Raw genomic sequence first — 13,204 nt, 5'->3', positions numbered from 1 at the left:
ATGCCCTTAAAATCAAACTTTCCTATGACTCTATCCTTGTACAATTTCCCGCCATGGTACTTCTCTCGTACTTCAGAAATGTAAACACTTGCCGCGTCACAAAGTATTCTAAGACCCATTAATACATGCAATCACCTCGATTCACCGTTTAAACCTTTCATATGCCATGGAAAAAACTATTTCCGAAATGTATCCAACAAGGTGCATTTACAATGTTCAAATAATGCACTTGAATAAATCATTGACAAACATAACCTCACGCAACGAAAGAAAAAAAATCGCACAATTCAAAGACGAGAATAAATTATGCCGGTTCCCCTGTGCAAATGCATTATCTTTTTGGATTTCTGTACTGTTTGCATTTTTAGATGCTTTGTACTGGCATGGAAAGTGCCCGACGCCCTTAAAACAATGTAGCTTATCGAACTATCCTATCTCGCGCCCATGTGCATTGCAACACACTACTATGACCCCAATCCCTCACCCTTGTACGATAACCCGGCTGGCAATTTTTCTTTTAAAACCATAAGACCGTTTGGGCTCGCATTAAAATAAAGCAATGCAGTTTTACCGGCAATGACAATATTTGTCGGTGCCTACGAATTTATTATATGAGCCACGTTTTTCGTCAACTGTCGGCATCGCCAGTGTTCGCGGATTCTGTTTTCCTGCACACTGCTTGTTGCGTGATATTACGGCATTCCTTAAAAGGTTGAATACAAAAGAATTCCGCTTTCATTCAACTTAGCAATCGTGAAGCGCACTGTAGACCCACCGAAGTGATTGTAAGTGCGGAAAGCTACCCGTCCACGTTCCGGAATGTGCGTTCTACTGTATTATGAAGCGGAGCAGATAAATTTCGAGTTGAAATTACTCTGTAACATACTATTGTTTTAAATTGTAAAGGCAGTTTCGAATTAAGTAATGGGGCCGACAATGTACTTTGAATTACGAATTATCCGTATTTCGAATTAAACAATTTAAATAACATGCAAAACTGTATCTCATGTTTCCGGAAACGAGAGCTTCTTCGAATTAGGCGGGATTTTGAATTAACTGATTTTGAATTATCGAGGTTCTACTGTATCTTCTTGACACCTACAAGGTAATTATTTCATCATGCCTGAAGAATTGGCAACATTAAAATCCAAAATAATTAAAGCCATTAAAGAGTTTGGTAATGATGTGTATTGAGTCCTATTCTGTGAAGCATGTGAAAACTATTTTTAATGCCCATCTAATCCTGATAACTTCGAATATACTACAAAAATTAAAATGTGAATAACAGCAAGCTAAAGCAGAGAAACATACACAATTACTTATTCTAGTTCTAATAACAAAATTCACACAAAGTTATGGGAATATTTCTTACATTTCTCACCTCATAACCATCCTCTCCTTCCCCGCCAGGAAATTTGGATGTAGTTTTAGTTTTCTTTTTCTTTTTACTTTTATTGCCAAATTTTGTCTTTGCCTTTCGGCGGGGAGCAGGTGCTTGACTAGATGATGGAGTATCGCCACTACCACTCTCGCATTCTTCATCTCCACCTTCATCCGGTGTTTTAGATGCTTCCTCTGCTTCCTGCAGCATCTGCTCAAATTCAGCATCGGAATCACGATCTGAGCCACCACTAACCTCACCCTCTTCTTCCTGAAATGGGAGAACATTTTTTTAAGTTTATTTTATGTTAGACTACACATTTTTAATGTTTCTGAGGCTGTGAGGATATCTCTTAAGTTCAGATGCTTTGCTTGAGTTGCAAAACTGGCTGCAACTTCAACTGAAATGATATAACAACTGAACAAAATATATCACGATTCTTACTAAGCAATGATATACTGGTCATAAAATTTAAATAAGAAATTTTATGCTCTTCTACTTCTCAAGAGAAACAAGATTCATAAGGCTGGAAAGCGGTTCATGCTAAGCCACATTTTTTTTAGTTAGAGGGAGAGATTCAGTATAACTCTTATTCTTCGAGCTTTCTCCTGATATAAATTACATCCCAGTTTGAGCACCTACAGGTCAGAGAAATTACCACAACAGTCTAATCCCTGTCCACAATTTAACCAGAAATTAGCAGAAATATCTGGCTTAATACATAGAAGTATCATATCAAGAGACAGCAAGAACAAAATTCTGTTTGGACAATGAGGTTATTTAAAAACCACAATTTCTGAATACACAAGGTAAATTTAAAGAACATCAAAATCCAGTCTTTGGCTCATTCATTGGTTTACTTTTTTAATTAAAAAAAAAAAAAAAGATGAAATACTACTATATGATGTTTCACTCCTTTCTGATAATGAGAAGACCTGAACTGAATACTTGCAGATTAGAGAAGTGCTAAATTGGTGATGTATGAAGAAGGGACATGCATAACTGATATCATTATTCTGTGTAGAACAGATATGGGCAAGGTGGAAAAACCACTGTTACTGTCAGTAGTGAATACAAATAAAAATAACAAGCAATAAAGTGTAAGTAAATGTTTACAATTGTTGTACACCACACGTCTAAGAACTGGGGATCATCCTGATTAAAGTCTCACCAGCAGAGCAATGCTTGATATGGGACTTCATATCTCAGAGCATTCCCATACTAAATATCAGAGCATTCCCATATTAAATATGTTCTGAAAAAATTTGAAACTAGTATTGGATTACAGAGGGAGTTAGTTGAGAATTTAAAAAAAAAATACGAACATTACTCACGGAGCTGCCTCTCTTGCGTTTACCCAACTTTATCTTCAGTGTAGGAACCTTTGAATTCTTCTTACTGGTCTTTTTGCAACGACTGGCACGCTTTTTTTTCATCTTCTCCTCAGGCTCATCATCATCGTCATCATCCAAGCCAAGATCCCCATCAGTCTGAGAAAACAATTATTGTTTTTACCTCCCATGTTTCTGTACTGAAGCTAATCGTGACTAGGAATCATTAAAGGTTAGGATAAGATAGGTTATGGCCATGGTGCCAGAATGGTAAGTATTTGCTAGGAATAACCATGGAAGTTTACAGCAAACCTCACTAACGTACAGTTGTATTTACAGGTCTTAATAGGGAAATAGTTCCGTGTCACCATTAATGACAGAGCTTCCAGTAAACTATTTCAATGAGTTAGGTGTATTAATGACCAACAAAAAAAAAAACTAGATAAAATAAGTAACACCAACAATTTGTGAAAAATAGTTCTGACACTACTCAAATATATCTTGCGGAGTAAACCATTCATTAGAAAGGAGTAAACATTCAAATCTCAACTGCTAATCATCTTCAAAGATTCTAGGACCAGCAGCCTTACAAAGTGAATTCGAATGAGGATACATTACACCATTCCCAAAAATAAAGCCTAGCTGCTGATTAATAATTCATGAAAATCACCAGCTATATATCATTACATACAAAAATAAAATCCACATACATATTTAACCCAAAAATGCATTACCATCTCAAAATGATGTTTATTAAATAGGGTCCAAAAGATGATACTCTGAATGTTTATCACAATAAATAAAAATCACTGCAATAGAGGGAGACAGAACTGAGGGACAATCAAATGACTAGAGAAAATAATCTGAAGATTTAACCTGGCAATAGCACAACTGCCCAAAGTCTATCATGAACCAATCATGAGGCTAAAGTACTAAACATTCATAGGTTAAGCCAATGCTTTGGTGAGCAAGAGACCCAGTGTAAGATCAGTCAGCTGCTTGCTAGGAAAGTAAGTTTCAGCTTCACTGAACTGAACTGAACAATGATCTGAATTCAATTTATTTTTCCTGAACAGTTTATATGTATTAAGCCAGATTATCTATTACATTTATGAAAATACACATAAACAAATACATATTTTCATGCAAGCATCAGAACAGCAGCTAGATAAACATTTACTGACATATAAATTACAATAAAATCATAAATGAAAGTCAAATTAATGTCACTATTAGTACTACAGAAGGAAGGATGATGAAGTGGATGATTAATACAATATAATGTTACGAATCACTAGCAAAAATATGGAGATCAATTAATATAAAGATTGAACAAACTGCCTGACAACTAAATGTGAGTCTAAAGAAACATCACAAGGAAATAACATTTTAGTTATATTTTAAATTTTGTAGGCTAGCCTAACAACTAGTGCTAGTTTCAATAAATGCTGGAACCATTCCATTGAATTTGTAGGCAGAAGGAAATACCATCACGTGTTTAAGAATATTAACCCTTTGGATGCCGACCCATAATAGCTCATCATATGCATAGAATGCCAAGCATGTTTCAATGGATTTTGCATCACTGTATAAAATATTTTATTTACGTCTCAGTTTAAAAGATATGGAGGTAAAATTTGGCATGTGAGCTTGATATACTCCAAGGAATATAAACACGTGACTTGCATTTCAAAAAACAAAATTTCGTGGAATAATGTGCACAAAAATATAATTATTTTTTATTTAAAAAAGGAAAAAAATATTTTGAAATTAATTAGCACATTTTACACTAAACCCAAAGTGACAAGTGAAGATATTTAATCTTAACTCATATCTGGGATCATATATACCAATTTATGTTGTTAATGTAAGTCTACTTTACAATTTATAAACTAATTTCCAAAAATATTGAACATGTGGAGAGAAAGACACGAACAGTGTAACCTGTCAACGATTGAATATTTTATGAATTTTGGGAGAGTAATAGTTATCATTTGAGAGAACTGTGTCTAGTAGCAGTATTTGTTACTACAGAACAGTTCAGAAGATCAGAACAACATACAAAATCAACTAATAGTGTCAGAAATGAAAGTGTAAAAAAACAGATTGAAATATTCTATGGGCGGAGCATCAGATTGAGGTAGCCCTACGTGTTTAGGCCCTGGGATTTGATAAAAATGGTGGGGATGGACAACATTACTTTCAATGAATATGCATTCAGTCCAAGAATCATCTAATTCACTGTCACTGTCATTTTCATTAGCACTGTCACTATAACACTTTGACATTGCACGAAATGTTGTAAGCCCATTAGCCAACGGCACGGCTCCATCATTCTCTGGTGCGCTACCGAAAGACCCCAAAAATATCATAATCAACACTTTCGATAAAATTAGAGTCGCTTACATCTTCAAAGCAACCCAAAAGTTCCTCAATTTCTTCTCCTGAATTAGGCCTACGTGACGACATGCCTTGTTGTGATAATTGTACTATTTACAACTTTACTACGACCTAAATAAATTGCTAGGTAATTATAACTGCAGTAGAGATAATAACAAAATTAATATATTACGATAAATAACTCAAATGTGTCAATTAGAACGTAAAATTATTTGAAACAAGTCACAACAAGCGGACATAAGCAAACAAGGAGGCTGCCATATTGGATCATAGATGTCAAGCGCTCACAGATCATACACTCGCAATCGACGAGTAAATTAACAAAAATGAAACTATGTCAGTGCCATCTAATGACATAAGGAGGAATTACGAACATTCTACCTTCTTTCTACTTGATTTGTGACACAATCTAGCGCCTTACTACATAACTACACCACTTATAAGAGGGTGCCGATGGAATCGGCATCCTGGCATTTTTCGTACAGAATGTACGTGCCGATGCATCGGCATCTTGGCACTGTAAGAGTTAAGAGGATATTCTGAACCTGCAATTTAAAAAGAATTTGCATTTAATGCTCAGAGATGTCAACTAGAGAACCCGTTCTGTGGCAGGAATGTACATGGATGAGGTAAATTGAAAGAACATCAAAATCCAGTCTTCGGCTCATTCATTGGTTTACTTTTTTTAATTAAAAAAAAAAAAAAAAAAAAGAAAGATGAAATACTGCTATATGATGTTTCACTCCTTTCTGATAATGAGAAGACCTGAACTGAATACTTGCAGATTGGAGATGGGAAACATCATTTAATGTAGGACATTTTAGACTACACAACTTTATTTACTACCTGAATTATGATTCTGTAATGTACATGGAATACAAACTATATTAATCCTGGTACTCTCTTTAGGGGCAATAACATTTTAAATGCTTATGAGAGAAATAATTTTTTAAAAAAAAGGTTTATCATACATACAAAAAAAGTTTTAGGAGCTTGTGCCTGATGGAGTTCAGCCTAAAATTGAGCCAGAAGAACAGAAAAATATAATTAATGATAAAGACATGATAAGTTATAAAAATATCTAAAATCTGAAAGACAGAGTTACATATTGAAATGGTGAGAAGGATAGAAAGAGAAGAAGTTCACCTTGCTTAATGTCCCAACAATTAATCCATCTTCACCACCTTCCCTATCGGCTCCTACTTTCACTACCTTCATGCCAACAACATTGCTACTCTCAACCCTCTTACCAGAATTTCATTAATCTGAAAGTCACCATTTTCACACATAATCGACTTAACCTTAATCTTCTCACGTTCACTTAAATCAACAAAAATATCCTCATTCTGATGTATACTCCATAAACACTCTTCACTCACTAAACCACCTTCATCACCTTCACGAAAAACTTCAATTTCAGAAACTTCCGCAAGAACACAAATCGTCACAATGCTATTACCATCATCACTAGCACAAAGTAAGTCAACCGACGCATCTTCCTTAATTTCCTTAATTTCATCACGTCCCCTAATCTCAAAATCAATCTGATCATCAGTTTTCCTCCCCACTTTATCAAGTGCTTTAAAATGCCTCCCTTAACATTTTACCCCTCTCATCGATCTTACTCGACAATTCGTTACTCATTGATTTTAACTCCATTCTCTATCAATCTTACTGAACAATTCAACGCTCTGATTATAGATTTTATTGTTAATACCAGACAACTGCTTAAATAGCGACTGAAGCATACTATGAATGGAAGCCTCCTCTTGATCTTTTCCCTTAAAAACTCCTACATGCTGAGTTTGAGTCAAATGACTTGATTCCTCATCTGTCGTTCCCAATCGATAATGGATAGACTCGATGTGGTGGAATTCTTTTGACCTTTCTTATCCTGATTCATAGTACCAAGAACTTTAACAACATTTCTATTCCTCAATTTTATAATACTCGGCTCACTAAAACATTTCTTCATACTCCAAAATACATATCACGTACATATAAAACAATTCACTGACATTGTTTTTAGAATTCCATCCACACCTGACAAGTGTACCTACGCTTATAAGCCTAACAGATGTACCAATCATTCAGCCTCACGTTGGGCAGCCAAATTAAATATATGTAAATAATAATGTCCGACTTGTTGGCTGAACGGTTCAGTGGATCCCAGGTTCGATTCCCGGCCGGGTCGGGGATTTTAACCTTAATTGGTTAATTCTAATGGGACGGGGGCTGGGTGTGTGTGTTGTCTTCATCATCATTTCGTCCTCATGATGCGCAGGTCGCCTAAGGGAGTCAAATAGAAAGACCTGCACCTTGCGAGCTGAACCCGTCCTGGGATATCCGGCACTAAAAGCCATACGACATTTAATTTTATTTCATAATAATAATTAAGAACCACTGCAATATGATTAAAATAATCAAATACGAATAAAATAAAATACTTAATCGCCCCATGCTGGGCGCCAATTTAAATCTATTATTATATCTGAATAAATAAAATAACTGAAATAACAATAATAAAACAAATGACATAAAATAAAATAATAAAAATAATTAATCGAAATGTCCGTAGTATGGGCGCCAGAGTTCACCAGAATGGATCCCTCAAATTTTAATAGAGCATAATAATTCTCTCTCCCAGGGCGTGTACATAAAGATGTGTACTGGTACATCTGCTTCAGGCCTTACCTAACCTTCTGGAAACAACTAATAGGTAGGAACTGCACTTAGTTTTTCATCAATAACTCCACTGATTCTGAAGTAACTAACTATATTCCGAATAATAATAATAATAATAATAATAATAATAATAATAATAATAATAATAATAATAATAATAATATTATCCGTGCATAAGCACCTCATCAACACACCAAAATATACATAAAACACACACAAAATACTGCTGGAAGACTATTTAAAAACAACAACAACAACAACAACAACAACAAGAAGAAAACAGTGGGAATCCAAAAGCGAGGACCAAGCTACCATTTGCAGTCAGTCCGTTGAACCTTAATTACAAAGCATATACTGTGGGCACACAAGGAAAAGGCATTAAGTCCAAAATGATAGTTTTGAGATAAACACATTTTAAAGTTTGATTAGTTCTGAAAAATCTGTTATTTTAAACCTGGTTTTCTTGTCTTTATCCAGTTATACATATATTTCACTGTATGTTCATCTATTTAACCTATGGAGTAAATTTTAACCCAATGTTATGAACACGATAATTGATAGCGCATTACATCATCTGTAATTCTCAGGAAGCTACATGCACATCCGTAGGATTTTAAGTCATTCTCAGAGTCATCACTCGCGCTATCTTCTATTGCAGGTTCTGGAATTCTGTCAGTTGATGTGTCAGATATTGGTAGGGAGTTGTACCAACCATGAAGCTCCTCAGGGATAATTCCACGTCGACATAACTTAAGATCATTTTTCTTTGCGCAATTTATTGGAAATTGGTGTGTGTAGTTGCTTTAAACAAGTAGGTCGTCGTTCCTTTCCAAGAATGTTAACTGCTCTGTATTCTTCAGAATGGTCATACTTATATTGTAGTACCCATGGAGTTTCTTTTGTGTACTTGAAACACTTAACTTCGAGCTATTTCACTATGTAGCCAAGAACATCTTTTGATTTGTTTTGGACTCTCCGTTTCATTAATTTCTGAAGACAGATAAAGTCAGAATATTTAAAGTCCTTCACAATGTAAGGATCGTTCTTATTCCAAAGCCTTTTTGATCGAGCAATTCGAAATATTGCAAGCCAGTCCTGCATGCTGAACACAGGGACAAACTTTTTTGGCATTTTCTATGGCGTTATGTAAGTGTGGCCACTTTCCAAGAACTTGTGTTCTATTACTTGAAGATGCGTAGTTTACACAATCCAGAGCATCATAGCTGCAACGTGCTGATTTCTGTTCTGACCTCCGCAAGTGTCAGAAAACAGGGACACCTCAGTAACATGTTCAGGAAGGGAATGGAGATATTGAGACAAACCGGTACCAATTTCTGTACTACCCCTCCTGCCATATAACTCATTCCATGCAAAACAGTAAGCAGAATTCTGTACTGAGCTGTATTCATAAACCGCGAAGTTGTAGACGCAGATCTTTCTGCTCGTTCGGTACACTTAAATCTGCACTTACAGTCCACAGGTCTTGGAATTTTGGCGTACCGCGTTTTATTTTATATAACAATCCCTCCCGACGTTTATTCCTTTCTATATTGCATTTCCATTTGCTAGGATTACTTTTCTTCCACCTGCTTCTCTTTACCCTTATAGGCTTGACAGGAATTGCGGAATCTTCATTAATGTTTGAAATTGAACAGTTGTTCAGTTTTGCTTCCTTTGGTGCTAAGGTAATAGTCATCTGCAACACAATACAACCACTGTGATGTAATAGGTGTACAACATTAAATTATCTTTAAGGGATGTCACGTACCGAAATTGCAGAACGTACCTTCGTAGGCCTCCGATTCGAGTTTGTAATCAGAATCCAAATCCATAATATCTGAAAGATCACTATCAAAAGCATCATGTAATTCTTGCAATACTGCATTTTGTTCACTTGTGATTGGTGAATCCTCTGACGTAGATGGCGCATACTGTTTATTGCAACCTAAAAGTTAATTTCAGCTATTAAGTATCCATCCCCCGTTATTAGTCATAGTAACATAACCCCAAACTGTATTAGGGTAGTATATTTCTCCATTTGGTTATGACACACGACTGAATCAAAGTATTTACTTACCAGCAACTACTTCGGTGTCCTTTTGCAATGCTAGCTGCACAAATTTCCTTCCTCTACTCAAACTCATATTATTTTAACTGTACATTGAACACATTAATCAGTCACTAAACTGGACTAAATACTACAGACCACTGCCACATGGATCATGCAAAATGTGAGATGCATGATCAGTAATGGACTTGCGTTATGCTTGCACATTATACATTGAAGAATGCACATTCAATGAACAGCCAAAAGGCATTATGTGCACTTAATGCTTTTTCCCTACCAATATTAGTTTTAAAATGGACTTGCTGCTTTCTTACATGTTGTTATGCTAGAAATGGTGAAACCTAGGACTTGGGAGCTTTTTCGCAGTGGATGAAGCACACATTGTTGTACATAGTACCACTAATAACTCATTTTGGCCATTTTTGGACTTAGTGCCTTTTCCTTTTATGCCCACAATATATGTAGATAAATACTAATGATGCCTTTGCTGGCGGGACCTAGTGTTTACAGTGCACTATGTCTTCTGGTATGGGCTAGAGCAATCTTGTTACTTTCATTGATCTGTCTCAGCTTTAACCTTGGCTTTGACAAAATGAAAGTGACTGAGGTATGAGTGATGCTAGTAATGCCATTCCTTCTGCAGCCAGTCCCTGCTGTGAATGGTGTGAAAATATTGCTCATAGGGTCGGTTGGTGCATGCATTTCAGTGGGCTTGGCAGACTGATATGTAATAGCAACTTCTGGCTCGGTGAGGAAAGCAACGGGAAACTACCTCGCTCCTCATTTCCCTAGTACGCCTCTTCAGTGATGCCTAGGCCATCTATGACAGCTAATGGCGGAGCTGTTGAGGATCCAACCAGCCTTCGGGCTGAGGACTAAACATACATACAAATACTAATGATAAAAACAACTCCTCAAAAGACCAGGAGGAAACAGGAGAATTTTGGGATGTATGGGACCAGACCATAGATAACATCCCCAAACACCATATAAAATTATTAATAGGCAACTTCAACGCTCAACTAGGCAGGGAAAGAAAATACCGTGACATCATCGGAAAATGGCCAGCACACAAGAAAACAAATAAAAATGGAGAGAGACTAGTTGACCTGTGTAGAAACCATAATTTAATCTCAAAAACTACATGTTTTAAGAGGAAACCTCAAAAACTCAAAACATGGAAACACCCTGACTACACTAAAGGAGAATGGCAACTGAATCACGTCTGCATGGACAAATACCACTACAAAGAGATCTATAATGTCAAAGTCCTCCGAGGAATAGACACAGGTTCAGATCACTACGTAGTTAAAAGTAAAATTAAACTCACTCCCCAGAGGAGACAACAAAAGCAAGCCCTTAAAACTAAAAGAAAAATAGATGCTACCCAGCTAATCAACAACAAAAATTACCAGAAAGCAACTGAAAAAAATAGAAATCACAGATAAACTTGAAGACCTAGTACACAACCTTAAACAAATTGCAGAAGACCTGGCTCCAATTAAACCAGGTAAAAAACACCAATGGTGGAACAGTGAATGTGATGAAACAGTGGAGAAAAGACATCAGGCATGGCTATTACATCAGTCCCAAAAAACAGAAATATCGTATCAAAAGCTAGTAAAACAGAAAAAAGAAACTACCCAAATCTTAAGAAGAATAAAAAGTCAACATCATAAGGACACCCTGCAGTTAATTGAAGAACAATTAAAACTCAATCAAGGGACTGCCACAAAACCTTCAGAAAACAGCTCCAAAAATATGAACCCCCGACCCTACTGATGAAGGTTGAAGATGGTAAGCTGGCCCATAACAATAAAGACAATGCAGAAATTCTGGCTAAACAGTTCAACAAGCTTTTAAATTGTGAGGAACCTACAGAACTCCTTCATTTGGACACCAACACCCTGATAAAAACATCACCAGAGAACATCAATCCCCCCCCAGAATAAAGGAAGTCTACCAAGCTCTGAATAAATAAAAAAACTACAAAGCGCCAGGAGAAGATCAGACCTTTGTGGAAATCTGGAAGTATGCAGGAACAGCAGCAAAAGTTGCCCTCCATCAACAACTTCTCTCTATCTGGATTAAAGAAGAACTACCAGAACACTGGACAACAGCCCTCATTCATCCACTGCACAAAAAAGGAGACAAAACCGACCCTAATAACTACAGGGGAATCTCGGTACTAGACATAATATACAAAATATTTTCAATAATCATCCTTAATAGGATAAGTTTACAACATGAGAAAGAACTAGGAGAATATCAAGGAGGTTTCAGACCCTGGAGGAGCTGTCCTGATCAGATCATGAGTCTTAAGTTGATAATGGACTATAACAGGAGAAGAAACAGAGATATGGTGATAACATTTGTAGATTTCAAGAAAGCTTATGATTGCATCCATAGAGAAACTCTGTTTAAAATTTTAAGACACCTTGGACTACACACCAAATTAATAAACATGATAAAATTGACTCACCAACACCAAATCAAAAGTAAAGTTTAGGGGTGAAACATAAGACATTTGAAATTAAAACTGGACTACGGCAGGGAGATGGGCTCTCACCACTATTATTTAACTGTGCTCTAGAAATGATAATGAGGGAATGGTTCAGGAAATGTCCCCCCCAAAATAAAGATTGGCCAAAAAATCAAAACAAATTGCCTGGGTTTTGCTGACGATTTAGCATTACTAGCAGAGGACATAAAAGAAGCAAAAACCCAGATATCAGAATTTCAAAACATTGCAAATAAAACTGGCCTCAAAATACCATTTGGAAAAACAGAAATTATGCCCCAAAAACCAACACAGCTAAAAGAAGTCACCATAAATGGTAATGAAATCAAAATAGTAACTCAATTTAAATATCTTGGAGAAGTAATAACACATAACCTAAATGAAAAAATCTCAATCCAAACAAGAACAAATAGATTAGCTAAAGCACAAAAATTAACATGGGATATCTACAAAAAGAAATGTCTATCAATAAATACAAAAATAAAACACTACAACACAGTTACAAAACCGGAAGCTACATATGCAGCAGAAACACACTTTTACCTGAATAAACAATCAAAGACTGACAGACTTCAGAAAATTGAAAGGAGGATTGGAAGAACCTGCATCAACAAAAAATACCAGAAAGATGGACAGTGGCGGTTAATACCTAACAAAGTCGTGTACAAAGAGCTAGAGCCCATTACAGATACTATGCGTAAGAGGAGACTGGGATTCCTTGGACATATCATGACGATGCAGGATTCGAGACTTCTGAAACAACTAGTACAACACAATCTCGTCTCAAAAAATACCGCAACAGGATGTAAATGGATCAG

General features: G+C 36.1%; 1 protein-coding gene across 5 annotated transcripts in view; it reads right to left on the bottom strand.

The window, feature by feature from the left end:
• The window catches only part of Mi-2 (chromodomain-helicase-DNA-binding protein Mi-2 homolog), a 743,946-nt gene that overhangs the window by 446,340 nt on the left and 284,402 nt on the right, over window positions 1-13,204 (bottom strand). For 2 of the 5 annotated variants that reach the window (XM_067141602.2, XM_067141598.2), the window contains exons 7-8: window positions 2,707-2,871; window positions 1,373-1,651 (exon numbers count right to left, since the gene is read on the bottom strand). In XM_067141602.2, the coding sequence (XP_066997703.2) occupies window positions 1,373-1,651; window positions 2,707-2,871 (444 nt within the window). The remainder of the gene's footprint in view (window positions 1-1,372; window positions 1,652-2,706; window positions 2,872-13,204) is intronic. The other 3 variants (XM_067141599.2, XM_067141600.2, XM_067141601.2) reach the window with 3 other exon arrangements.

Source organism: Anabrus simplex, chromosome 2, assembly GCF_040414725.1.
Source record: "Anabrus simplex isolate iqAnaSimp1 chromosome 2, ASM4041472v1, whole genome shotgun sequence".
NCBI classification, from domain to species: domain Eukaryota; kingdom Metazoa; phylum Arthropoda; class Insecta; order Orthoptera; family Tettigoniidae; genus Anabrus; species Anabrus simplex.
The sequence above is the reverse complement of the archived record's forward strand: the minus strand, read 5'-3'. Positions and strand labels throughout refer to the sequence as shown.